Consider the following 27,930-nt stretch of genomic DNA (forward strand, 5'->3'; position numbering starts at 1 on the left):
TTATTTGCGTTTTTTTATTAGTGATAACAGATCAGCTCAGACAATACTTATTGTAACTTCATTCCTTCTTTTCATGTTCTTTGAGTTAATTTTGGAGTCATTTGATCACACCTACTGTTACTTACACTTATAGCAGACTAAGTCTGCCCTGCTAATTCTTGATTTATATCATAGTACCTGTCTAGTTAGCGTTCTTGTCTCTCTTAGGCTATGATTTGTGTTCATATGGGACTGTTAGGATTTTCTGCAAGATTCAATCATAGCCATCAGTCATTTCAGTTATGGAAATTTCAGCTTTTTCCACAGTTGATCATATAGCCTCTGCTGTGGCAAAAGGTCTATAGCTTTTTATAGGTATGGTGTGCTGTCTAAATTGAAGCCTAGAAGGACATTAATATTTGGTACAATGCGGTTTCGAGGCCAAGCTGGACCGTTCTTGTTGTAATCTTCCTCCAGGGTCGATCCGCGAGGAAAACGGTGTGCGATGGCACGTGTGTCCCTACTGCACCAAGGAGTTCCGCAAGCCCAGCGACCTGGTGCGCCACATCCGCATCCACACCCACGAGAAGCCCTTCAAGTGCCCACAGTGCTTCCGGGCCTTCGCCGTGAAGAGCACGCTGACGGCCCACGTCAAAACGCACACGGGCATCAAGGCGTTCAAGTGCCAGTGCTGCATGAAGAGCTTCTCCACCTCGGGAAGCCTCAAGGTGCACATTCGCCTGCACACAGGTACGGGGGGCCCTCCCGCCGCAGGTGGTTCACAGCGGGGTCTGCGGTCACGGCTGAGCCTGTGGAGCACTCGTTGCTCTTTATTTTAACGAGCGTGACAGTGACCTTCTGTGGACTGGGCACACGGTACACGCTGTTGAACAAGATCCACGTGACCTTGGTCCTCATGGCGCCGATGGCCTAAAGAGGGAGCGTTAAACTGTACCACTTACGAGTGAGGGCAGGAGTGCAGGGAGTGAGGAGGGAGACCGCTGTGGGTGACGGGATTCAGATGCAGCCCGGGAGGGCCTTCCCGAGGAGGAGGCCGGCATCGCCCCCGTGGGGCCTCTGGGTTTTAGCTGGCACACTTCAGGCTGGGAGTGTCTGTGCTGAGACCTTAATATCAATACCCACTCTACCTTTCAGATATTTTGTCATCAGTATTAAGGCACAAGAACTTTCATATTCAGGCTCCAGTTCTGTTTATAGCAGTTTTATTGAGATATAATTCACAAATCATAAAATTCACTCTTTCAAAGTGTGCAGTTCAGAATTGTGCAACCCATGCCACTATCTAATTTTCGAACATTTTTATCACCCCCAAAAGAAACCCTGCACCCATTAGCAGGAACTTCTCCTAACCCTTTGAGGTTCCTGGGCTGAGCTGAGCATGTGGATGAGTATTTGAAAAAGCTGAAATGAGACTTTTGATATATGCCTTTCTTTGGAATCTGCATTTTCATTTGCCAGTAAAATTGCAAGAAAAGGAAGTTTCCTTCAGAAAAGGGAAGTCATAGCAGAGGATTGTTAAGAGGATGTTATTACTGTCAGCAGCAGCAGCAGTGACATTATTATTTACAATCAAACAGCCACCATTTACTGCTCATTTACCAAATGCTGGGCACTGCTAAGTGCTATTCAAACACAAGTGTATAGAATCCCAGCAGCAAGCCTGGGGCCCCGTCGTTATTCCAGTTACAGACAGGATGATTTCAGAGAGGAGAGCAGCCTTACTCATGTTAGTGTCTTAAGGACTACTAGTTGTTTGAACATCGGTTTTACAATTTTAGGCTTTCTCCTGAAAATAGTAGATGCTCTTTTTTTTTACTTAAAATGCTCTTATTACCTGCCTTAACATCTGTAATGTGCACTGTATGCAAGCAAGGGAAAATAACTGTTAATTTATAATGTCCATGAAGTTATAAACATATGGCATGAAACAACAAATTGAGAATTCAGATCAGTATTAAAATACTAGAATTTTATGTTGACGTTAACTGAGATGTATTTCTTTGGAATACTTTTACAGTCTATTTTGTTTTTTATCAGGAGTCAGACCTTTTGCTTGTCCTCACTGTGACAAGAAATTTCGAACCTCAGGCCACAGGAAGACTCACATTGCTTCTCACTTTAAACACACGGAGTTAAGAAAGATGAGGCACCAGCGTAAACCTGCAAAGGTTCGTGTTGGCAAGGCGAACGTTCCAGTCCCCGATATTCCTTTGCAGGAGCCGATCCTCATAACAGACGTAGGTAAGATTGTCCTCCCTTGGTACTTCGCAAAGGGTGTATGAACATTATGGTTTGCGTAGTTAGATAGTTGTATGTGTGGTGCCAGTGGAGTTGTTGTTAAGCATTGTTTTGCTTTATGGGCCAGCAAGTTTCACAGTTAAATTAAGATCCTAGTTCTGGCTCAGCTGCTGCTCAGATTATGTTCTCGGCAAGAGGGAAGTGCTGTGTAAGTGAAGATGTTCATATGTGAGTCCTCACCGAGGAAGACTGTACCTCAGTGGACCTGTGGGGTGGGCGGGTGTCCTGAGTGGGGCACACAGTATGCTATGTCACTTACATGTTAGAAGCCCCGCGTGCTGTGTAACAGATCATTATCTGGGCTGCTTTAACCTTTGGATTAAAAGGTAAATCTGCCAGCTTTCAAGTTCTTTTTAGGCTTGGTGTTGTTATGATCAAGGTAAATTATGATTTTGTTAGCTAACTAAAAAGAAAACACTGTTTATGAGAATCTTCAGAAAAATGATTTTTGTAGGTCCTAAAATAAGATTAAAGGAAACTCATTAAGTTCTGTGCCAGAATTTACATTTTTATGCAGTTCTCCTGTACTTCATCGTCTTAGGCGAGATAATATAGTCTGTGAATGAAATTAATATCAAACAAAACATAATTTAATGTAAATAAAGCTTAAATGGTAAAAAAGAGAGATACTGTAGACTAATGTCAGCTAGAGTCCCCTAATAAGGTGATCAGTAGTCACGAGCTTTTATGTATCTAGGAGCGTAGCATCAAAATATATAAACCAAACACAGAAGAAAGGAGAAATATTCAAATTCTGAACCATAGTGAGAGACCCTCAATTAGATTGGTGTAAACACAGCGAGACTGAGGAGGGTTTGAAGCACACATATAAAAAGGGTGATTGAATGGCTTTAAAGCCTTGTACTCCAAAGTACACACTCTTTTAAATATGCATGAAATAGAAGTTGATCACATTCGAGGGTATAGAGAAATTTCAGATTTTCAAAAATAGGTACTGTGAAGAATACAGTCTTTGATTACAGTTCAATGAAAACATAAATTAATAGAAAATAGCTATCTAAAGTTTCATTATATGGAAAAGTAAGGCTCAAAACTGCAATTACATCCTAGAAATGGGAACATTTTTATAAACAGTTGGATGGACCAAAGCTATTACCAGAAAAGACTGATAACAGCTTTTAAGAAGTATTTCTTACTAAAAAATAAGAATGAAAAGAAATAAAATATATAACTAAAAAAGGTAGAAAAATAAAAAAGCAAGTAGCAAAAAGTAATAAGTATAATAATTTAAGATAGAAGACAAAATTCTAGTGAACATAATTTTACAATTTTTAAAAAGTTATCAGGGGCTTCCCTGGTGGCACAGTGGTTGAGAGTCTGCCTGCTAATGCAGGGGACACGGGCTCGAGCCCTGGTCTGGGAGGATCCCACATGCCTCGGAGCAACTAGGCCCGTGAGCCACAACTACTGAGCCTGCGCTTCTGGAGCCTGTGCTCCGCAGCAGGAGGGGCCGCGATGGTGGGAGGCCCGCGCACCGCGATGAAGAGTGGCCCCCGCTCGCCGCAACTAGAGAAAGCCCTCGCACGGAAACGAAGACCAAACATAGCCATAAATAAATAAATAAACTTATTAAAAAAAAAAAGTTAACAGTAAAATAGATAGCTTGACACATCTCTAGTAAACTAAAGACCGAGAAAATATCTGTAATATTAGGAATGAGAGTCAAGCTGTAAGCATAGATACAGATGAGATAAAAATTGTTTGCAGATACTCTACAACTTTTTGCTCATACACTTGCAAATTTAGATGAAATGGATTTTTTCTAGAAAAATGTACTTATCAGACTTAACTCTAGAAGAAACGGGAAAACCCCCAAAGACAACAAGTTCAAGAGCATACTCCCCAAATACCAGCCTGCAGTGATTTTACGCATGATTTCTGCTAAGCTTCCTAGGAGCTGTGATTCTTAGGGTGTTTAATTGTTTAGGGTATAGACACTGATCGGAACTCCCATGGTAGGTTAGAACACTCTGATGTCCTTGTGCCATTGTGGCAGCTCACAAAACAAAACAACAGACCAATTTCACTTAATGTCTCTAGGTTCTCAGTGATTTGTGTTATTCTTGAAATGCAAAAAAATCTCTGTAAGTTAGGACAGGCTAAAAACTTACTTAGCAGCCCTAGAATTATCCTTCATGCTTGAGGGTAACCCTCAAATTACCAGTTTTTTCAGGTTGCCATGACTCAGGTTACACGCCTGTGGGTTTCTTGCCCTTAAGTTTACAAATCCTTAGTTGAGTTGAACTGGAGCCCTGATTCTCCAGACTTTTTCCGAGGTTAAAATGGAGAACATTGTGCTTTTAGCTTCACAGACACCTGTATCTTAGACTAAATTAGTGGAAGCAGAATTCTCCTTTGTTCTAGGCTGAGTGGGACACATGGGGGAAGTGATTCATAGAGCTGGCTTCACATTGTAAAATGTAAAATATTTAAATATTTATTTTACACTTCGTCGTTATTTGTATTTGTGTCTGTCTCTTCTCTCAGAATCTGAGCTCCTTGGGGGCTATGTAGAAAAAATGTGACTGTAATTATGTTTGGGGGACAGATCTTGATAAAAACATGCCAGAGAGGGTTTAGCATAGATTGGTTACAATTATTTGACTTAACTGGGAGATGAGATGTTCCAGTCCAGTCTGGTTACTTGAAGCTCAGTACCTTTTACACTAATTACTGTCACTTAGGAAAGTATTGGAATGCATCAGAAAATACTACAGCAAGTAACTTAATCTCTGCGTATTAAGGGAGCATTGTTGGATGGAATAGTCCCATATAGTTGTGCAATTCTAAAAACTTCCAGAGCTGCGTGGGAACTTAAAAATAGTCTTTCCCAAACTTGCCTACATTCCTCACTCTTCATTTTTACAGATGTAAAAAGTGGGCCCTAGAGAGGGTTCTAACATTGCTTTTAGGTTCTACAACTAGAGCTCATGGTAGAACTAGAACCTGGGTCTTCAGACGTCTGGGTCAGGGTGTGGTCAGTAAAGTTCACTTCTCCCACACCCGTCAGCCTTGCGCCCCCGGCGCAGGAGTGTGGAGGAGCCACCAGGGGCCCAGGTGGCCACTGGATCTTGGCATCGAGCACCACTAGTCTTTACTGAACACAGATACCGTGTAGTAGTTCATTGCACTTGCAGCTGTTTTCACTAGACATGCGGTATACTGTACTCTAAATGCTTTCTCTTCTAAATTCAAGAACTAAGTTTAAATAAAACAGTGTGCAGACTGGGGAAGTATTGGAGTCAGGGTGATCGTAATATTTTGATCTGTAGCTGCTTCTGGATTTTCAAATCATATGTGTATATGACATATCTATGTTTTTAAAAAAGAAATCACTGTGTTTTCTATATATGACTGTGCATATGTGTGAGTGTGTGTAATGGTGTATGCTGCCACCATTTTTGCGGAGCATAGATGTTTGGAAAATATTTTCTTCGAAGTGAGCCAGGCTTTGGTTATCTATTATTTTTTTAATTTATTTATTTTAAATTAAAAGTGGGCTTTTGTTTTGTTTTTAATTAATTAATTAATTAGTTAATTATTTACTTACTTATTTGGTTGCACCGGGTCTTAGTTGCAGCAGGCGGGCTCCTTAGCTGTGGCTCATGGGCTCCTTAGTTGCAGCTCGCCAGCTCCTTAGTTGCAGCATGCAAACTCTTAGTTGCGGCATGCAGGATCTAGTTCCCTGACCAGGGATTGAACCCCGGGCCCCCTGCGTTGGGAGCGCAGAGCCTCGACCACTGCACCACCAGGGAAGTCCCTGGTTATCTATTATTTTAAACCTCAGCGCTGTAATGATTGATCTTCCAAGTTTATATTCATGTTTTAATCATATTGATATTAGTGCATTTATCTTGCTTTTTCTTTCACATATTTGTCTAACCTAGTATACCAAATTTATTTTATATGTTATGTGTGATATATAATATGTGTTATGTTTGTCATCATTTTGTTCTTTTGTGGTTTATGGTAGCTCTTGTAAGACTAAGTTGTATTTTCCCCAAGCACCATAACAAGATAAAACTTTTTCTTCTGTTAGTATAGAAGGAATTTTAGGAAGTTTTAAGGACATCTCTAGTTTGTTTTTGAGGCATATTAGCTGAAATTTATCCATGCCTTTCTTTAAGATTAGTAGTTTCCTTAAAATAAAATACACACATATATATATATATATATAAAGGGACTGATGGTCTAGTAGAAATGACATAATGAGGCCAAGACCTTAGGGGTTTTATGTATGTTTAATTCACCTTTAATTTTTTTCTTCAAAGATTACGACCTTATAATTAGCCTAGCTTTTTAACAGAACTTTGTAAAATTATTAGACGTGAAAAATAAAGCATCGGAAAAATGAAGCCTGTTATTTCACTTTCTGAGGAGCTCAAGGTGGGACCCCTACCCTCACCCCCAAAGATCGCAGAATCATCTGGGGTTCTGTTTAAAAATAACTATGCCTGGATGCTGCCCAGAGGCTGTACTTCTGTGTCTAGTGGGGAGACACTAAGGGAACAGCTGTATGTACTAGATTGTACTTCTGTGTCTAGCGGGGAGACACTAAGGGAACAGCTGTATGTACTAGGTTGTAATTCTGTGTCTAGCGGGGAGACACTAAGGGAACAGCTGTATGTACTAGATTGTACTTCTGTGTGTAGCGGGGAGACACTAAGGGAACAGCTGTATGTACTAGGTTGTAATTCTGTGTCTAGCGGGGAGACACTGAGGGAACAGCTGTATGTACTAGATTGTACTTCTGTGTCTAGCGGGGAGACACTGAGGGAACAGCTGTATGTACTAGATTGTAATTCTGTGTCTAGCGGGGAGACACTGAGGGAACAGCTGTATGTACTAGGTTGTAATTCTGTGTGTAGCGGGGAGACACTAAGGGAACAGCTGTATGTACTAGATTGCACTTCTGTGTCTAGCGGGGAGACACTAAGGGAACAGCTGTATGTACTAGGTTGTAATTCTGTGTCTAGCGGGGAGACACTAAGGGAACAGCTGTATGTACTAGGTTGTACTTCTGTGTCTAGCGGGGAGACACTAAGGGAACAGCTGTATGTACTAGGTTGTTTATTGCAGCCCTGCAGTAGTGTACAGTTAGCAACAGGCAGAATGTCCGCCAGAAGTGCATTAAGGGAACTGGGTATACTGGTACAGTGGAGTTCCTTGCCGGCATCCAAAGGGTGATGGGAATGATGTCATATATAATGACTTGGAGAGTTAAGTATATGTATGAAGTATGAACAGATAGTTCCAGAACAGTGTGTATGGTTGATCCCACTTATGTTTTCACATTACAGACTCTTTTGTTAGAGTGGATACTAAACTGTTCATTATGGTTGTCTCTGAGGGGTGTTACTGGGCACGTTCTTTTGTTTTTCTTTTTATGATCTTGTGAATTATTTGAGAAAGGGCCAGAGGACTTGCACAAGTGCATATTGGCAAGGGATTGGATAAAGGGATTCGGTTCGTGGAGGGCAGGTGGGACTGGGGAGGAAGCGAAGACAGACTGGGAGACAGAGATGGGCCGGGACAGGAGGCTAGAGCTCCTCAGATTCAGAATGGTCCTGAGGAGCCAGAGCTTCAAGGCAAGCCGTTCGACCACAGACCTGCTGTTTCGGAAAAGAAAGGAGTAACTAAACATTCTGTTTATGGGACCTGTTTATGATGGAGAACTTGTTTGCTGTGGAACATAGGTTCCAGAAGCCACAGGAGAAAGAGCTGGAAGAACAGTGAGGCTGGAGGGGGGACCCTGCACCAGAATGGGGGTGACTTGGAGAGGAGGGACGTCTGTGGGCCTGACAGGGCTCACAGCTTCAAGGCCTGGCACGGACAGTCAGTCTGAAGTCTCCCGGTAGATTCTGGCGTCAGGCTGCTTCAGCGCAGGCTGGAAGTCAGGGCCTGTTGTGGCAGACGGGCGGGGAGCTCTCCGAAGGTGCTAAATCGGGTGCAGCCTGGAGCCTTAGGGGTGCAGCCCGGAGCCTTAGGGGTGCAGCCCGGAGCCTTAGGGGTGCGGCCCGGAGCCTTAGGGGTGCGGCCCGGAGCCGTAGGGGTGCAGCCCGGCTCTGCCGTCTGACAAGCTTGGCGTCTGTGCTGCAGGCTAGGGAGGTGCTCACCCGGAGCCCCGCTTGCTAGCTGACCTCAGGCTGACCGGGAGGCAGTGAAGCCCTGCACAGCCGTGCCCCCAGCACCCAGCATGGCTTTTTTTTTTTTTTTGATGTGGGAAATGGCAAAAGCAATACTTTTGTTTTCTTATTTGTGAATATCTTATTTTTTTCCCTATGAAACAGATACAAGACAACTATAGGAGGGCTTTTTACTTTTTAAAAATTACCTTGTGAATTTCATTTACTTTACCTACTTTCACGAATTTATACAATTTATATAAATAATTTATATAACTAATTGCTTAAAATTATTTCACTTTCCTGTGTTGCTTTTTAATGTATATCTTGTCTGATGAAGTCTATAAAATTAATTTCTCACGTTTGTATATTTGTACAGTTCATTTTAATTGTGGGAGGAGAGTTTTAAATTTTTTTATTGGTGTTTTTCTTAGAAATCACTCATTCCGTTAAGTTCAGCAATGAACAAGAAAATGGCTTATCAGATATTACTTGGAGCTTACAGTTTTAATTAAGTGGTACTTTATGCTAATAGTTACTGAACCTGTTTGCATAAGATACCGGGGAACTGTGCCTAACAGTTGCTGTTATGTGTTGCCTGTGGACCTTCCTTGCAGCGCATTTGAGGTTCACAGTTTCACAAGCTTCACAGTGACCAGAGGCGCCACCCTTTTTGGCTGCCAGTTTGGAAAATACTCACTTGAGTTTTCTGTTCTCTTCATAGAATCTAGCATGATTCCCTGAAAGTAGATGTCCAATAAAGGTTGACCGTCAGACCGTGAATCAACGATCTTGGTTGGAATTTGTGCGTGCTTCTTTCCTTCCCTTCTTTCTCTGATTTTGTAAACACTGAGAACAGGATCATTAATATATTCGATCGTATCTACGTGTCCTACTTGGCCAGTGCTCCTTGGCTCAGGGGTACATCCGTGACCATGGGGCAGGCCCCAGGCTCCAGAAGCTCTAGCCCAGGGAGTGGGGAAAGAGAAAAGAGAACCAGCAGTGACAAGTGCTGGGACAGAAATGAGTCAGCGTGGAGGTGGGAAAGTGAGGCTCGTTAAGGATCACATCACGAAGCTGCCTGGGTAGGAGTTGGCGGTGGGTGTGGAGGGAGGTGGGGACCCGTGCCAGGAGGCCGAGCCGGGTGGTCGCAGTGGCCCCGTTCTCGGTGACAGACCACGGGAGGCGGTTGAGCAGATTGCCGTTAGGGTCCCAGCTCACTGTGGCAGGGACCTTCTTCTGTTGGTGATACGAGAAGGCAGAGCAGAACATTCAGGAGGCTGGTCTAGGTGCGTGTCTGACACAGAGCCACGCAGAAGAGTGAACGTGCGTCTGGGTTCGGGAATCAGCCCTTGTACGGCCATCTTGCCTCTGAGCACCAGGCGTGTCAGCCTGTCTGCAGCAGACTTAGCACGTGTGTCCTGGGGAAGGTGGTGGGGTGGACTGAAGGACTGAAGTTTTCTCTTCTTGAGCGCGAGAGAGGAGTTGTTGGGAAAAAGCAGGGCGATGCCGTGATGGGTAGAGCGATGCTGGAGCGCCCGGAGGGAAGATCTTTGCGTGGTTCCCACGCAGCTCCCCAGTCCTGAATCCTCGTGAAATGGGAGAAGGTTTGGCAGCTCATCGAGTGTGTGCCCTGTGGATTGTACACACATCACAAGGGAGGTTCTGTTATTTTTTTTAATTTTTTTATTTTTTGGCCGTGTCACACAACGTGTGGGATCTTAGCTCCCCAACCAGGATCAAACCTGTGCCCCCTGCCTTGGGAGGGCAGAGTCTTAACCACTGGACCGCCAGGGAAGTCCCACAAGGGAGGTTCTGAATTCTCTTTGAAAAGTAAATGAGCTTCTCATGCAGCATCGGGAAGTGCGGGTCCGTTCAGTTACGTCTCACGTGCGAGTGAAGCAATTTCTATTTCTATGTCGAATCCTCTCCAGCTTTGCCGTCTTTCCCCCCGTTGTTCGAGAATGGTAGCAGTGGAAATAGAAACGAGGAAACAAGTTTAAGAACACTGGAGAAGTGGGATCTCCAGGACTGGCAAATGGCAAACGTAACGAGCGGCTCCAAGAGTCTGAAATCCCTGGCCCCCGCATGACTAGGAGGATGGGGTTCCTTACGTACAGCTAGGAGAGTTGGGAGGAACAAGCAGGTTTTAGGGGACAGGATTGAGCCGTAACCCGCACTGTTAGGGACAGTCTGGACAGCAGTGTGTGAGGAGGTGCCTGTTGGTGATCATCGCAGGGAAGTGAATGGCACAGCCCAGGGAGCAGGGAGCATGGGCAGTCCAGAGTCTTGGCTGACAGCTGCGTTGTCTGGGAGAGAGAGGAGCAGCCCAGGTAGAACTGACAATGTGCATCTTCCTCTTGTTGTTCCAGGTGAACATTAAGTAATTCAGAGGGTTCAACTGTATGTTTGTCCTGAATTTCATAAATAATTCAATTGCTTGATCAAGACATACTTATTACACGGTCAACGTAAGGGCATTCTTTATTCATTGAAAGTATGTAAAACCTGAAATATTTAAGGTTGTAATTTTGCTGTTTACAGATTTTCTTTTAATAAAATTTCTATGAAAACCCTGACTTTCTTAGAACAAAAAATCATGTTGGAATCATTTCTGTCTTGAATTTGTTATAGTACCTAGGGTACAGTCTTCATACTGAACAAATAAGGGACTTAAAAACTCTGATTAACCTAAATGTTGATGTAGCTGTATAAATTGCATGCCAACAGATGCTCATATAGAAAGTTAAATGTAGAAATCCATGAAAAATTGGCTCTAGAACAAAGAGAAGTAATTGTGACAGTATAAATGTTCCTTATGTCGAAAAGAGTATCTATCTTATATTAACTCTATTAAGTGTTTCCTGATAGGTGTTCTTTAAATAGCGAGTTCCTAACACAAATTAAAATAGCAATTAGTCGCAACATTGGAATCTAGCTCTTCAGGATTTTTTATCTTCTGGGTAAAGCAGATGCCGTTTGACATTTATTAGTAGCATTGACAGTGAATTATTCCTGATTTTCTTTTGGTTTGTAGGTCTTATCCAGCCCATTCCAAGAAACCAGCTTTTTCAAAGTTATTTTAATAATAATTTTGTAAATGAAGCAGATAGACCATACAAGTGTTTTTACTGTCATCGTGCCTATAAAAAATCTTGCCATCTTAAACAACACATCAGGTAAGGTAACATAGATTCAGAGATGGAAATTTATAGTTACAGTGATTTAGTGATCTGGTGACTTGTGGAAATACTAAGAATGGTAGTGTTAGCTTTTGTTATTTAAAATGTCACTCTTGACCCCAGAATATTTACTGATAATTGATATTTTCATTCTTCAGTGTCTTGACCAAAATGTTTTACCCACAAACCGGCACTGAATTTTATTTACACTCCTATTATATTTCAGTATTTGCAATCTCTGGGACATGTCAGAGAAGTATGGGGTTTGTTTCATTAGGATTATGCTCTTTCACAGTTTTTCGGCTGTATTCATCAGGTGCTAGCAACAGTGAAAAGGAAGTATTGATAGAAACCTGATCACGAGAGACAGTGAGGGGTCATGAGAAGAGGACAGAACGTAGAAGAGGATGTGGGGTCTGGTTTTGTGTCGGTTGTATGCGAGCCCCAGGACTTCAGATGAGTCACCTGAGCGCTGAGTCTCAGGTCCCGTTGTGGGGACGTGAGAGCTGAGTCTCTGCTGCTGAGCTCAGCAAAGGGGTGGCCAAGGGAGAGAATTACTAGAGTGCGTGCTAAATTAGGAAGCAGTGTGAAAGCGTAAGACGCTTATTCATTACCATTTTTATTCTTTTTAGATCACATACAGGTGAAAAGCCTTTTAAATGTTCTCAGTGTGGAAGAGGCTTTGTTTCTGCAGGAGTGCTCAAAGCACACGTCCGAACGCACACTGGACTTAAATCTTTCAAGTGTCTGATATGTAATGGAGCTTTCACTACTGGTGGTAGCTTACGGCGACATATGGGCATCCATAACGACCTTCGTCCCTATATGTGTCCCTATTGCCAGAAAACATTTAAGACCTCACTAAATTGCAAAAAGCACATGAAAACCCATAGGTAGGTATAATTCTGATGGTCACTTTTTAACAATCCTTATAATTCCCAGATGATGGTGGGGAGCATTTTGAAGAAATAGTTGTCTTTGTTTCCTTTATTATTACTTCTAGCGGGAGGTGTATGAGCTAAAGAAACTTCTGTATCAGTGTTTAATGACCTATTGAGAGCCATAGACTAAAGCACATCATTTGTATTTTTAATGTAGTGTTGAAGTAGTCAGTGTTGGCCTAAATGCTTTCTAAACTCTCTTAAAACTGCTAATCAGTAGTAGATAAAATGCTAGATAGACAGTGTCTACTATAATGAGGTAATGAAGATTTCAAAAAAGAAAATCTTGGTCAACTCTGTGATCTCTAGGCATATCATTAGTGTTATCTGAATGGTAATTATTGTAGGTTGTTGACAGAAAGAAAATATGTTTTAGCTAACACATAAATCCATCATTAAAGCTAACTTAGATTTTTGCTTGCTTAGAGGGCTGCCTCATCTGTAAATGGAGGTGACCCAAAGAGCCCTTACAGAGACACATTTCTGACTGTGTCTGGAGCTTATTCAGTGGTGCTTCTGTGAAGCCACAGAATTCTGTATTGTAACGGAAAGCCTGGACAAGGTGACCATGACCACCTCCTAGGAGACTTTGAAAACAAGAGTTACCAGGCTTACCAGGAAAGAATATTAGCCTTCTGCCCTAGAATGTTTACTTTTGAGCCGTATTTTAACCCGGATGTCTGTGTCCAGGTATTACCTACCAAACAAAACTCCCAACTGTTAGAATAAGGTAACTCTGAGAAAGAGTGTTTTGGTTTTATCCCTCTGGATGCCAAAGCACACTTGACAGAATGGGCTGTCCTCGATTTTGGCATGGTTGATTGTGTAGCCGAGGAGTTTAAGTGCTTCTCGAGACCATCTAGGGAATATGAGATTGGTGGTGTCAGTTGGGGGACGCTTGCCAATCATATATCCAGTTATACTTGGCTGCATTTTATGGAGGAAGTTCTATGCTTCACACGCATTCAGGAACTGGGGAGTTCATGGGGGTGGAGACGCTCAGAGTGCATGCTCCTGCTCCCCGTAGCAGGATCGCCTAAGAGCGGTGCCCTGCTAAGAGAAGTGGGGCGTGGTCACGGCTTGCCCAGAGCATGGTGAATAGTGCCTCTTTCTGCAAGGCGCCTGGCTTTCACGGTGTACTTTTGTGGTAGTGTTGGGAGTACAGCTCACAGGCTCAGAGGCCAGTGGTGTGATTTCTGGGAGGAGGGTCAGCTGCTTTCAGCCAGGTCATCTCTGTCAGTGGGGTGTTGCCTTGGCCACTGCTTGTCCAGGGTTCCGCTGAGGGACGCGAGCCACGCTTACGCCAGGGGAGAGTGTGCGTGACTTTCAGGTGGCAGCGTAAGGACGGGTAGGTCTGTCATTGCAGAGTTGGGGGTTTATCTTACAGATGGCGTGTACTTTGAACCTGCCTGCAAGCAGGCAGCAGCTCCAGTCGTTTGATCCCTTTGTTTGAAGTCTTGGAAATTCCTAAAAGGCTATATACACTTACATTAAAAATAAAAAGTCTCTGTAGTAAGAGTTGTGAAAACACCCAGGCAAACGAACAGAAAACAAGGCTCCACCACTCACGACAGAGGGCACATTTCCTCTCCTTCGGGGTGGTGGAGGGGACCCCGTGAACCCATGGCACCACTGTACAGTCACCCTGTGGTGGAGGTGTGACAGTGCGTGTTCTTTCCTTTGCTGCTTTTCAGTACATTTTTGTTACCGCCCTCCTCAGTAAAAGTAGTTGAGAAGTGACTGTTTTTGATATCAGAAAATGAAGAGGAAAGGCTTTTGGAGCTCAGAATGGAATCCTGAATCGGCAGATTCACGTGATTCTGGCATCCAGCGTCGGGTAGAGCTTGTGTGAGTCTGACTGGAGTAGCCCCTTCATGGCTGAGATACTGCACAGCCTGTTAATCAGATCATTGTTTGACCTGGGGTTTTTTGTTTGTTTTTCCCCCAGTTTTTTTGATTCATTCACTGAATTCATTGTTCATTTTTCTCTTTGAAAGAGAAATTGTTGGCCTTGATGAACATATGCCGGGTATGTTTTGTACACGTGAAAGTAATATTAACAGGACTAATGATCTTGCAGAAAACCATCGCGGCCACATGCCTCGTGGTCCAGGTCCTGCAGCCTGTGGCCCACTGGCCAGTGAGCCGCGCACGGCCTGGCAGGCTGCAGGAGGGCCCCGTCTCTCCCGCGCGTGTGTGTAGCGCTGAAGGCAGCCTGTCAGGGCGCTGCCGCATCTCGTGCACTTCTTGTTTTGAACACCTCAGCTCATCGCAGAATTTGAATTGGGAGAGTTGAGCTTTGAAACGTGGCATCTTTTGTATCGTTCAGACTTTGAAAAATCCTTGTTGCCTTCAGGCCCCTATAGTCTGTGAAAGCGCTTAGCGATAAGGGCACGTGGGTTTTCTTTCAGATTATTTGTAGTATTTAGCTCTCAACTGGATTGCCGCCGCGACTTCAAAGTGAAACAGTTTAAAATGAAAACTGTCACTGAACAAATCGCACGTCGCGTGCCCGCGGTGTTTGACAGCAGCTGACGCTGCGGACTGTTGTCCATTTTTTGAAGATTTGAGCTTGCCCAGCAGCTCCGGCAGCACCAGCAGGCCTGCCCGCTAGACGACGGCGCCGTGGACCAGCAGGGCATGCACGTGCCCGCCCAGCTGCAGGTGGGGATTGAGAACGCCGCGCTGCAGCCGACCGCTGAGGCCGTGGCCGACAACCCCGGGGCCGTGCTGGACCTGGGGCCGCCTGCCGGCGTGGAGGCGGGGCTCGGCCAGCAGATGGCGGGTCAGCCTTTGGAAGCAGATGAAGGTGAGCGGTTCAGGGCTTTTAACTCTCAGGAGTTTTGCAGCCCTTCGTACTCCAGTCCCCGCTGGCCCTCTCGTCTCTGACCTTTTAAAGCGCAGTTTGTGCCGTGTGTCTGAGCGTGAGAGAGTCTGCGGTGCCTTTAGAATGGTAGAAACGGGACCTTTCGATACGCGCTGCTTGTCACCCACTTTCACCCCTGAGCCTACCGCGAGAGAGTCTTTGGTTTTCACTGAGCGCCCATCTGCGTGATCACGCGTGTCCTGGTGCGCGGCTCCCGGACTTGCCAGCGTGAGGCCGTGGGCTGGGTGCTGCTGGCTGCGGGAGCTGAGGCCCCTCGGCCAGCGCGCTGCCTCCTGCGGGGAGGCCTCGCTGCAGAAAGACGCCGGCTCACCGGGGGGACGGTGAGCTCAGTGACAGAGTCGGCTCAGGCTTCCGGCCTCCTGCGGGCCTGACAGACGGTTGGCTGGTCAGCTTGCTGTTTGCTTTATGGGCGTCCCAAGAAGTATTTGGTCTGTGAGCAGGGTTTTGTACTTTTTAACCCAACATATGTAAGTTTGTACCCTCTGTATGAATTGTCTTCCTACTGTCTTTTCCAAACAAGGAGGCTGCTTTTTGGAAACTCACCGAAGCATCCTTTTGGACAGGTTGGTAGATGTGGAGCGGCTTCCGGGTTTACGAATCTCCCGCCCTCGTCTGTGCTTCTTGTCTTCAGACAGGCTTGTGGTCCAGCAGCGCACCCTGGAGGGGCACGTGGGCCAGTACGAGCAGCAGGCCCCCCCGCCGCAGCCCTTCGAGCCAGCGGGCCTGTCACAGGGTCAGTGGCGGACTTCCCTGCGGCTCTCCAGTGAGCTGCGCCTGGTTGGGTTTAACCTCACAGCAACCTTGAGTGTTTGTTTTAGTGCTCTGCTCAAATTTATGACCAGTTATCGAACCAGATAACCTCTTGCGTGGGTAGCGTGTGTGTGTGTGTGTACACATGCACGCACACGCTATTTTGTAGTCTGTTCAGATTTTCCAGAAAGGGACTTTAATGACCATTCTACGCCTGGTTTCTAGCCAAGGAAAGGTAATTGAGTAGAAACTGGGACTTGTTTGTGGCTGGTGTGTCAGCCTGCCCTGCAAGGATGGGAGCTGAGCGTAGCCTCTTGCCTGTGAGCAGGTCACTTTAGAGCCTGCTGATAAAAACTAATAATCCTGATTCCCGTTCAGAAAGTAGACATGTTCCTTTAAATACCTTTATTTGTAAAACCAACCTTTTTTGGTTTTGTGTGTGTGTGCAACTTTAGTATTTTTTGTAGAACTCATGTCTTCTAATTTATTTCAGGTTTTACAGTGACTGATGCATACAATCAACAGACTCAGTTTCCACCCGTCCAACAGTTACAAGATTCTAGCACACTGGAGTCTCAAGCCCTGTCCACGAGCTTCCATCAGCAGAACTTACTTCCGGTTCCTAGCTCTGATACCATTAATGTAGTGAGTATTGCAGAAGTCTCATCATTGAGCAGATTCTATCTTATTCTTCACTGTAATTATTTAAAATTTGCTTACTTAAGAGGGCATGTTAACTTGTTGCAACTTTAAGATTGCTGCATCACCTGTGAAAACCTCAATGTTTATCAGATAGGGCTTCTGTTCCCTTAAAACATTTTCGTTTTAAGATTCCATTCCCATGATGTGGCTTTACCTTTTTGGTTAAATGTCAGGAAAGTCAGGAGAGTGTAACTGACTTCAGTAACATCTGAAGGATATCACATTGCTTTAGCGAGAAAACCTAAGCATTTTAATTTGTGGAATCTTAAAAGGAACGTGTTAGAATGAAAATATAATGAAGGCTGACATACTAAAGATACATATTTAAATGCATCATTTAAAATTTTCATCTCTCATTCAAGTTGGAGGCATTTAAGTTTTTGTTTTGGTATTGATTTTGCCATTTTTGGAAATCTTTCAGTAGTGGTGAAAATGATTGGCAAATCAATTGTTTTCTTTCTCTCTTTTTTTCAATATTTACTTTTTAAATTTTTTTTGGGCTGTGTTGGGTCCTCGTTGCTGCGTGTGGCCTTTCTCTGGTTGCGGCGAGAGGGGGCTACTCTTGGTTGAGGTGCACGGGCTTCTCATTGTGGTGGCTTCTCTTGTTGCGGAGCACGGGCTCTAGGCACGCGGGCTTCAGTAGTTGTGGCTCGCGGGCTCTAGGGCGCAGGCTCAGTAGTTGTGGCACACGGGGCTTAGTTGCTCCGCGGCATGTGCGATCCTCCTGGACCAGGGCTCGAACCCGTGTCCCCTGCGTTGGCAGGCAGAATTTTTAACCACTGCGCCACCAGGAAGTCCTTGTTTTCTCTCTTTAAAAGCCCCTGTGGGTAACTTTTGCCAAGTGGAGGACCTGGACCCTCCAGTGAAATTTTCAGAGCATGTTTTCCCAGCTCGAAGCTGCGTAATTGACAGTAGGCGCTGAATCTGGGTGGTGGGGGGCATGCCCCTCTGTGGCTTGCCTTCACTCGGCCCTCTGAGCAAGACTGCACACCCGCTCACTCGTGGCTTTTCGGGGCGGGTCCCGGAAGCCAGGGGAAACGCACGCACGCAGACAGGTTCTCCACTGTTCTGGCCCCTCCTGCGCCTGTCCCCCACGTCCTGAAGGTCAGCCTGCGCTCTGTCCGCTGAACATGGGTGTTTCCTGCAGATCTTTGCCCAGTCCCTGGGCTGCACCACCTGTGGCCGGAAAGTGTCGGGTTAAGGGGCTGCTGTCCCCAGGCCTGCTGCTCCTGGGCTGGGAACATGCTTTCTCCCCCCGTGATTTTGTGACAAGCGAGGGGACTTAGTATTTTAAGAAAGCAGGCCGTTTTGTTCACTCTCAGTAAGAGTAGAGCAGATGAAAGAGTAGTCTCTTAATATACATAAAAAATATGGAAAGATCAGTTTCATGCTTGGTTAAACTTCGTATTAAAGCAAGTTAATGGAAAATAAAATAAGTATTTCTTCAATAAAATTGGTATAGATGATTTTTGTTATTAATTTGGCCCAAATGATTGCAACGACCTAATTGAGGTTTCTCCCTTTTAAATCCACATTTATGAGTGTTCTTATCCTTAGTTGTTAGGTGTTTGTATTCATTCATAGATGTTCAAGCAGTCCGCTCTGTGCTTCTGCTACGTTTTAGGCAAGTCGTTTGATTCAGGAGTCATCCCAGCAGGAGCTGGAGCTGCAGGCGCCACGTCCCCCGTTCCTGGAGGACAGCGAGGAGCAGAGCCGGCGCTCCTACAGGTACGCACGCTCCTCCGGGTACGCACGCTCCTACAGATACACATGCTCCTCCAGGTACGCACGCTCCTACAGATAAACACGCTCCTCCAGGTACGCACGCTCCTACAGGTATGTGCGCTCCTCCGGGTACGCGCGCTCCTCCGGGTACGCACGCTCAGACCGCAGCCCGTCCTGCTGCTCCCAGCGCCCACCTGCACCATTCCTGCAGCTTCACAAAAGCTCTGGGAAACAGGGTCTATTGTCACCCCCGTTTTATAAAGAAAGTATCTGAGACCAAAGAGACTCACTTGCTAAAGCTTCTACAGCTGGTCAGTGACATGGGCGGGGTTTGGATGCAGCAGCCTGTGCCCGTAAACTACTCTGCTGTAGCTTTCTGTCCCCACTCTAGGCCACTGTTACCGTGTCTTCAGAGATAACTTGGATTTATATCGTGCCTTTTTGTCCAAGGCTCTTTGTGTGTTTCATATATAACCTCCTGTTACTTTAGTCACACTTCCATTTATTCACTTCCATTTATTCCATTATTCATACTTGTTGAATAATGTTTAACTTGGGATTTTGCATCGGTATTTTTAAGTGAGATTAGTATGATATTTTCTCATGATTCCTTTGTGACATCTGCTTGGGCGTTCCTGGACTTCTGGCCATTCATTCATTCATTCCCCATTCGTTCATTCAACATTTATTAAGAACTTGCTGCTGTGTGCTGAGCTGTGTGCTCTGTGTACCTTCCTGTCACAGATTAAAACCTAGAAATGGAAAAAATAGGGAAATAAAATGGAATAAGCTTTCAGAATTTTAAAAAATTTTTTAATAATATGTGAATAGGAATTTTGAAATTTATAATTGTTTCATCCTTAATTTTAATATATTTCATAGCAACTGAGAGGAAAATAACACTACATATTTATATATTATTCAAAATAGCTCTAGTAACATCTGTTTGGTAAAGTATTTTATCAACTAAAGAGTATACGAACTGACATTTCCAAGTGTCTAGACTCAGAGGTGATTCTGACCCTAATGCAGCGGAAGGGTTCGCAGCGTCTTATGACTTGGTAAAGAAAATAGCACATGATAAATTCCCTGTTATGTTTAAAGGAATAGTTCGTAGTTAATCAAATTTTATTTCTCCTGGAGGATTGCTATAGGTTTTACTAACTTTGAAATAATAAAATATGTTTAAGGGTACAGTCTGAGCAGAATTTGATCTAACAAGTTTTTCTTCCTAGTATTTCAGAGTTTTAAATGTTGGAGAGCATACCTGGTTTCTGTAACAGTTATGCCTGATTGTTTACTGATTGTTGGTGAAGAGTGTTTGCTTTTCTTCCCTTCTCAGGTGTTGCATTTGTGATCATGCTGTGAATTAACATGGTCTGTGTTGTGTGTATAGATGTGACTATTGCAACAAAGGCTTTAAGAAGTCCAGCCACTTGAAGCAGCACGTGCGGTCACACACCGGGGAGAAGCCCTACAAGTGCAAGCTCTGTGGACGTGGCTTCGTTTCCTCTGGGGTCCTCAAGTCCCACGAGAAGACACACACAGGTCATTGTCTGCCTCGCACTGGATGTAAACACAAGGAAAACCATACGTGATTCTAGAGCATATGAATTCTAGCGCATTTTCGTCACACCCCTCAGGGCCCCCAGCCCCAGGCAACCACTGACCTGTCTCCTGTCCATGTGGATTTGCCTGTTCCGGGCTCTTCCTGTAAACGGAACCATATGACACGGTGCCCTTTGTCACTGGCTTCCCTCACTCAGCAAGCACGTGTTCAGGGTCCACCCGCGTTGTGGCACGGGTCCCACTTATTTGTATAGCCGACTGGTAGTCCACTGTGTGGAGAGGCCGCGTTCTGCTTGTCCGCTGCTCAGCTGTTGGACAGCTGTGGTGTTGCCGTTTTTCGGCCGTCAGGAGTAATCTTGGCCATGAACGTTTTGTGCGTCTCTGTGTGGATGCAAGTTTTCGCTTCTCTGTTTAGGAGTGGACTTGCTTGGTCATACGCTAGCTGTTTAAACCTTGGGGTTTACCAAACCAGAGTGGCCTTTCCAGAGTGGCTGCACCATTTTCCTTGTCCACCAGCAGTGATTTCACATCTTGTCAGGGCTTAGTATGGTCTGTCTGCTTCATTATGACCGTCCGTCTTCTTAAAATAACCTCTTCTTGAAAGACCCTCAATTCCTAAAAATTGGGGACCACAGCAAGTACATGCTCTTCGGTTTTGCAGCTTGTTGAGCGCATCTTTGCTTTGATTGCGTACGGTTTTCAGGTAATGAACGTGTTCTGACCCCGTCTCTGCTGTCGCAGGAGAAAAGGCGTTCAGCTGCAGCGTCTGCAACGCTTCCTTCACAACCAACGGCAGCCTCACCAGGCACACGGCCACGCACATGAGCATGAAGCCCTACAAGTGTCCGTTTTGCGAGCAGGGTTTCCGAACCACAGTTCATTGTAAAAAGCACATGAAGAGGCACCAGACAGTCCCCTCGGCTGGGTCAGCACCGGGAGAGGCGGAAGGAGGAGGTGTGGTCCCTTTGTTGATTCAGGTTTATCATCAGCCGATGCTGAAACTTAGTGATTAACTCATTTCAGAGGTGATTTGTACCAGTATATTAACTTATTTCATTTTCTGATTATGAAAGCAATCATAATTTGCTCTTTGAAAGAAAGATTCAGGGAGGCACGAAGAGGAAAACTTCTTACCTCACTGGTCACCAGGCACCAAAATACCAGCATCCCCGCACAGGGCAGGCTGTCGCCCACGCACGCACGTACGCACGCGTAGGTGGACCTGAATTCCCTATTAGGAAATCACGTTAAATGCAGTGTTGTCGTCTATGGGTGTTTATTACAGGCGAATTTGAGATTAGTGAGCACGGATGTACATCAGTTCTAACAACTGCACGGAATTCCATTGTGTTTCATTACACAGTTTCCTGTTGCTGGACGCACAGTGGCTGCCCCGTGCTGCAGTGTAACAGGAAGAGCTGGCGGTCAGGGGGCTTTAACCCTCGACGCTGTGCTTATTCACCACGCACATTCTCATCTGATCGACACGAGATACCGTGAAGCTAACTTAAACGGTAGACGAGCTGATGGCCCCAGTTCCCACACCAAGTATAGTAATCCCAGGAGGATTATTTTGTGCTTATGCTTTTTGTACCTATGAGATGATTTCTTTTTAGCAAGTTCCAGAGTGAAATTACAGTGACAGAACGTGCACCTTGCATATTCTGACACATGGCGCCAGTGCACACACAGCGTTTTAAATTTTTTAAACGACCTTGTTCCATACGCAGCGTGAGTTATGCTGTTGATAGTTTACACGGTGTCCCGGGGCCTGGGCTCCTGTCTGTGCTGCGGCCAGCACTGTGCGCCTCAGGCCCTTGGCACTTGATGGTGGCAGAGTGAGCGTGCTGAGATGGGGGCGCGACTTGGAGGGCCATCCGTCACTTTTTAGTTCACTGTTTTGGTTCTGACCGCCGTCCATTTTGCTGTTTAGTGTTTCTGCTGTTTTTTAAAAAAATTTTTTAGCCATCTGTGGAATAATAAAGTCCCCCTGTCCCCCGTCCCCTGTCCCCAGCCAAACCTTTTTTTCCTTCTCAGTTACATTTTAACAGCAGCTTATTCTTTTTTTTAATGGATGTAAATATATCCTTACATTTCACTGAGAGAACACTTAAACATACGTTTTTTTAAGTGTTTTTTTTCCCTTTCAGTAAGTCTTTTTAATTGGTGGCTGTTGGCTAATTATCAGTTTGGTCTCTTCCTTTGGGCTGCTCATCTTCTTACGCTAATTCACTTTGCGCCCGTGTTGATAAGTGAACGTCTGTGTGTATGAGCACTGTTGACTCGTGCGGACACTGACCCTGTCGGAGCCCGCTGCCGGCCTGCTGGCAAGGCTGGCAGGAGACGGGCAGCCACGGCGTCTGCCCTTGTCGGTGACCCCTCCCTCGAGGCATGGCCTTTCCGCCCTGACCAGCTTCTCAACAGACAGTGGTGGGGAAAGACCCTTTACCATCCCAAATATAGCCTCACTGAGTTGCTAATTTTAACCTTACATATTTAAGTTAAATGTTTAGTTTTAGTTGTTCTGTTACAACTTAGTTTTTTTATTAGGATTTGATCCTTTTTCCTACATTTTGTTTAGAGATGGGTCTGGAGGAAGAGGAAGACAGTTCTGAAAGAAATGTGTCCAGAAAGGCTCGTCCCGAGGTCATCACCTTCACAGAGGAGGAGACGGCGCAGCTGGCCAAGATCCGGCCGCAGGAGAGTGCCACCGTGTCAGAGCAGGTGCTGGTGCAGTCGGCCGCCGAGAAGGACCGCATCAGCGAGATGAAGGACAGGCAGGCAGAGCTGGAGGCCGAGCCCAAGCACGCCAACTGCTGCTCCTACTGCCCCAAGAGCTTCAAGAAGCCCAGCGACCTGGTCAGGTGCGGTGCAGGCCCCGCGGCCCGGGTGGACGTGCGGGCTGGGCGCTCCTCTGCAGCCCCTGCTGCGCTGTCTGAACCTGGTGCCTCTAGAGCGGCTGCTGCCTTTCCTCAGTTCTGGTTTCAGGCCCGTGTGCGCTTTGAGGCTTCCTTGCGAGCTCATTCAGCACGTTAGCTAGAGGTTTGCTTGCTCTGTGGGTTGCTTGCGCTTATTTCTGTGTGACGGTGGTAGCAGTAGAAGAGAATTAAAGATCATTTCCTGAGGCAGACGCGGCGCTGAGCCCAGCCTGGCAGGCGCACAGAACAGCAGCGGGTGCCTGCCCGCCCCGCTGGGCGACCGGTCCGTATGGCGCGAGGCTCGCTCGCACGGGGCGGTGGCCCGAGCGCTGGGGGTCGAGGCCACGTCAGCCGCGAGGCGGTGATTGGCGTGCGGTCTGGCGGAGCGGCGGAGGGCAGCCGGCAGCCGGGCCCCAGGAAGGAAGGCCGCAGTGCAGCGCTCTCTTCAAGCGTTTGGAGGCTTCTCGTTCACGGTGCGGGGGGGCCGGGGCGGCGCTCGTCTTTAGCCTCAGGAGGTGGAGCTGCTGGGTGAGGGGTACAGGGTGACTGAAGGGAGGAGCCGTCGGGATTTCAGGGCGGGTAGTGATAGAGCCGGCGGCTTCGGAAAGCCAAACGGGCGTCTTCCTGCCCCTCTGTCGCACAGAGCCCTGCACGTGACGGGAGGGCAGGCGGGCCGCCGAGAAGCTGCTAGGCTGGAAGTGCCCGTCGCGTGAGCGCAGCCAGCATCCCCTGCCCTGTGTTCCTGCCGGCCGGGAAGGGACGTGTGCCAGCGAGAGAGGGACGGCTAGACGGGCGAGGGGCCGTGGGCACGGCAGGCCGAGCTGGGTCGCGGGGCCGAGACGGCGTCGTGTCCCGGTGGGTGGGGAGGAGGAACGAGCTACGAAGATGACGGCGTGACTCCGAGGCCGAGAGTGAGACGCTGGAACCTTCCGCTACGGAGAGGACCGGGCGGGGGCCACAGGGGAGCAGCGCGCTGGCTGTGGGGAGGGGCAGGGCCCCAGCGGGAGGCAGGGGTGCGAATCGTGGATGGGGGCGTCCTCTCGCCGCTGTGAAGGCCTGCAGCGCGTGGCCGGCGGGCGGTGCTGACGAGCAGCCAGCCGGGCCAGCAGGTGAGCCCCGGAGGCGGGACTGCTGGCGCCTGCACCCCCGTGAGGGGGCGAGGCGGCAGGTGCTCCTGGAAACCAGAAGCCTGCTGCGGCTGGCAGCCCACCTGCCTTCTCCTTCTGTCCTTCATTTAACAATCCTTCGAGGCTCAGCTGCCCCCACTGTGTGCTGGACAGGTGTCCTGGTGAAGCGAACCAGGCCCGAAAACAGCGGAGGAGGCAATGAAGGGAGAACTTTCCCCTCCCCAGAGACAAGCGCTATCAGCAGTTTCTTCTGTGTGTTTTTTCAGAAATGTCTACACATACGTCAGCATTAACTTCTGCAGTTCTGGTCTTGGTTTAATTTTTACATATCGTGGGGTCTCAGACAACTTTGTCAGTACCTGCCCACCTCTTTCATCCTTCATCGCGACGTCTTGTTCTGTCGTGTGGGCATCCCAGACCCCTGTTGATGACTGCCTAGTTTTCAGTGTGGAAGCACTAGGCCAGCCCCACTGTCCTGTGCTCTGTGTGCACCTGTGTGGGCGCCCGGGGTCAGTGCTGATGGACACACCCACTGGCCTCGAGGGCTGTGCCGCTTACATCCCCCAGCCTCTGAGCACCTGCTCCCAGGCCACCCAGCCGACGGTGGGTCATCATCAGACTGATAGGAAAGGGGTGGCTTGTCATTTTAACGTGCTCCTTTTAAATTCTGAGTCTAGGGAATACCTTTTCATGTGGCATTTGGGTGCGTGTGTTTCTTCTCTACGCTGCCTGTGTGTTGCCTGTTTTTCTACTGTGATATTTCTTGTCTTACTGCTGATTTGTAAGATTCTCTTTGGTTTTCAAGAAAGTTAGCCTTGTTTTCATTGGTCTTGCAGATTACTTTGTTGTCTTGTGGATTTGTTTATGGTATTATTTATATAGAGTGAAGCTTAAAAGTTTTGCTAAATTTATTCAGTACATAGTCACGCATAATTTTTATTTATATGGATAGCTATAAATTTTAAATCATGAAGTTGTTTGTAAATGCGTATAAAGTTAAAAAGAAAGACACTTAATTGCAAATGCTTTCTGGCTAGGCATGTTCGAATCCACACTGGAGAAAAGCCATATAAATGCGATGAATGTGGGAAGAGTTTCACTGTTAAATCTACCCTAGACTGCCACGTGAAGACTCACACAGGTAAGAACAAACACCTGCACTGTTGGTAGATGCCTTCCGACAGCACTTTATACTTGTTCCTCTGTATTTTGCACACATACTTTCAAGATGATAGGAAGCTTAAAAATCAGGAGCCACGAAGAAATGAATATAGAAGATTTGTGATTCCCAACATGGAGAAAGTGATCTCTGACACCAAAGGAAAGGATCTAGGTCTCAGATGTGGCGTTATAAGTTGTCTCACTCAGAGTTAAATACCTGTGTTAGAAAGATTAACTTTTAGTCTCATTCAGGCCAAAGATTCAGTTTGTTGAAATTTTGTGAAAACTGGGGATTTCCCAAATCTGATTACACTTACCGGGTAGCAATTCTGTTTCTGTGGGGGGAAAATCTGATAAAGGAGAACAATTAACGTCCAAATTTCATGGCCATTTTCTTCATCTAATGTGAGGAACTGAAGGTTAATCATCCTAAGTAAAACGTACTCAACCTTTGCTTCTTGATTCTGCACGGTGTGCCCTCGTGGGTGAGAAGGCGGGCCCTGGGCCTCTGCCCGGTTGGAGTCTGTCCTCACTTGTGAGCCACTTCTCTGACCCGCCCATCCCTCGTGTGGAAAATGGGGCTAACACGAGTACCCCCCCACCCCACTCCCCCCGCTGGGAGTTTAAATCGCCTAGAAAAGTAAAAGTAGCACCTGGTAAACACGGAGTAAATGTTAGCGTTGTTAGGACGTGTAGGATTATGATTATCAAACCAATTTACACTCTGAAGTTTTGGCCGTAAGCAGAATTGACCAAGGGAGTACAAGTGGAATTTCACACATAGGCGTAAAGCCCTGTGATTCTTTTCTGATGGGTTCGTGTGTGGAATTCAGTAAACAGATACACGAAGTCCTTCAGCTGCCTATTCTATGGACGGTTCTTCTGTTGTTTCCTTAGGATCTGTGCTTGACCCTCCCTGCAGCCCTGGGCGCTGCCGAGGGTCGGGAGGGACCCGCTTAGCAGCTTTGCGTCCCGGGTCTCGCGTGGTAGCTCACGTGGCAGGTGCCGGCGACACTCAGGACGCCTCCTGCGCACCAAGCCTCCGTGTCGGCTCCCGGGTGTCAGGACTAGGAAGAAAGTCTCTGGGAAGACACCTTCCAGGGCTCCCTCTCAGGTGACTTCTGAGGCCCCGAGCAGTGTGAGGGGAGCAGGCGCCGCCAGTCCCAGGGCGAGTCGCTGAGCCCGGCCCTGGGCACAGTCCGTGTTGGTTTCCGGGAGCAGGAGAGGGAGACAGGGACGGGCGGGCTCTCTCCTTGCAGAGGCTCCAGGGCAGGGTAGGGGTTCTGACGCCGCGCCCAGTCCCGCCTGCCTGGCCTTCTTCCCCCCGCGGCCCGTGTGTGTTAGAGGACTTGGCGCCCCAGGAGCTGGGCACGTGCGCCCAGAGCGCAGTCTGCCAGGCGGCGTCCACCTGTGCCGGCAGCTCGGGCTCCCCTTTGTCAGAGGAGAAGACCTGTGAGGCGTGAGCTCACGCTTCGTAAAATCAGGGAGGGAGCGGAGCCCGAGATGCAGGGCGGGCCCCCGCTTCCGGCAGGGCTCGCCGTGCCTCTGTGTCGTGGAAAGACTGAATTCGGATCCTCGACAGTGAACTTCGCTTACTTTTAAGTTTTCCAGCCACCGGCCCTCCGGAGCGAGGGGCCCCGGGGAGCGCGGGGGTCGGTGGACGCAGCGCGGTGGCAGCCAGGCCGATGGCCGACGGGGGCGAGCGCTCGGCCGGCCCGCTGACGCTCGGCTCCTTCTCCCAGGTCAGAAGCTCTTCAGCTGCCACGTCTGCAGCAACGCCTTCTCCACCAAGGGGAGCCTGAAGGTCCACATGCGTTTGCACACAGGAGCAAAGCCGTTCAAGTGTCCCCACTGTGAGCTGCGTTTCCGCACGTCTGGGCGGAGGAAGACTCACATGCAGTTTCACTACAAACCGGACCCCAAGAAAGCCAGGAAGCCCGGGCCCCGGGGGCCGCCGGAAGGGCCGCAGCCCGTGAGCGCGCCCCCTCCGCCCTCCTCCGACCCCAGCGTGTTCATCATGAACAGCCCCGTGCTGGCGGGGCAGCTGGACCAGAGTCTGCTGCAGCAGGGCCTGCTGGGCCAGGCCGTCCTTCCCGCCTCCGTGTCCGGTGAGTAGGGCTGACAGGCACCAGGGCTGTCGACGCCGGGATTTGGGGGGGGGGGGGGCGGGGGCGGCGCGACCTTCAGCCTCAGGACACTGCCCTTCCTGAGGGTTTCCCGCGGGGCCGCGGGAGGTTGAAGTCCTGACTTCCAGACGCAGCTGCCTTTCCGTTTCCCATTCTTTCTAACGTCACTTCTGCATTTCACGCTTCAGCTCTTTGTGTAGTTTGATGGGCTTAAACCTGTTTCCTTTTTAGTATTCTCACAAACTTAATAGCGAGACGTAATTTATAGCTACCCGTGAACCTTGTTTTTCATATACGAGAGTTATCCAATTGCTCTTGGGTCACACAGTATTTGAAAAGCATTAAATTTTAGTCAGTTGGGTTTTTTGTGCACTCACAAATAACGTAGCAACTGTTAA

The 27,930-nt window shown here is 47.3% G+C and overlaps 1 protein-coding gene across 9 annotated transcripts in view; it reads left to right on the top strand.

The window, feature by feature from the left end:
• The window catches only part of ZNF236 (zinc finger protein 236), a 98,976-nt gene that overhangs the window by 44,055 nt on the left and 26,991 nt on the right, over positions 1–27,930 (top strand). For all 9 annotated transcript variants that reach the window (XM_059895618.1, XM_059895609.1, XM_059895610.1 and 6 more), the window contains 13 exons: positions 457–729; positions 2,038–2,241; positions 11,482–11,623; positions 12,259–12,519; positions 15,132–15,376; positions 16,086–16,187; positions 16,698–16,849; positions 18,531–18,634; positions 20,028–20,179; positions 20,942–21,154; positions 22,782–23,064; positions 25,283–25,386; positions 27,149–27,514. In XM_059895618.1, the coding sequence (XP_059751601.1) occupies positions 457–729; positions 2,038–2,241; positions 11,482–11,623; positions 12,259–12,519; positions 15,132–15,376; positions 16,086–16,187; positions 16,698–16,849; positions 18,531–18,634; positions 20,028–20,179; positions 20,942–21,154; positions 22,782–23,064; positions 25,283–25,386; positions 27,149–27,514 (2,601 nt within the window). The remainder of the gene's footprint in view (positions 1–456; positions 730–2,037; positions 2,242–11,481; positions 11,624–12,258; positions 12,520–15,131; positions 15,377–16,085; positions 16,188–16,697; positions 16,850–18,530; positions 18,635–20,027; positions 20,180–20,941; positions 21,155–22,781; positions 23,065–25,282; positions 25,387–27,148; positions 27,515–27,930) is intronic.

This window comes from Balaenoptera ricei, chromosome 14, assembly GCF_028023285.1.
Source record: "Balaenoptera ricei isolate mBalRic1 chromosome 14, mBalRic1.hap2, whole genome shotgun sequence".
In the NCBI taxonomy this organism is placed as follows: Eukaryota; Metazoa; Chordata; class Mammalia; order Artiodactyla; family Balaenopteridae; genus Balaenoptera; species Balaenoptera ricei.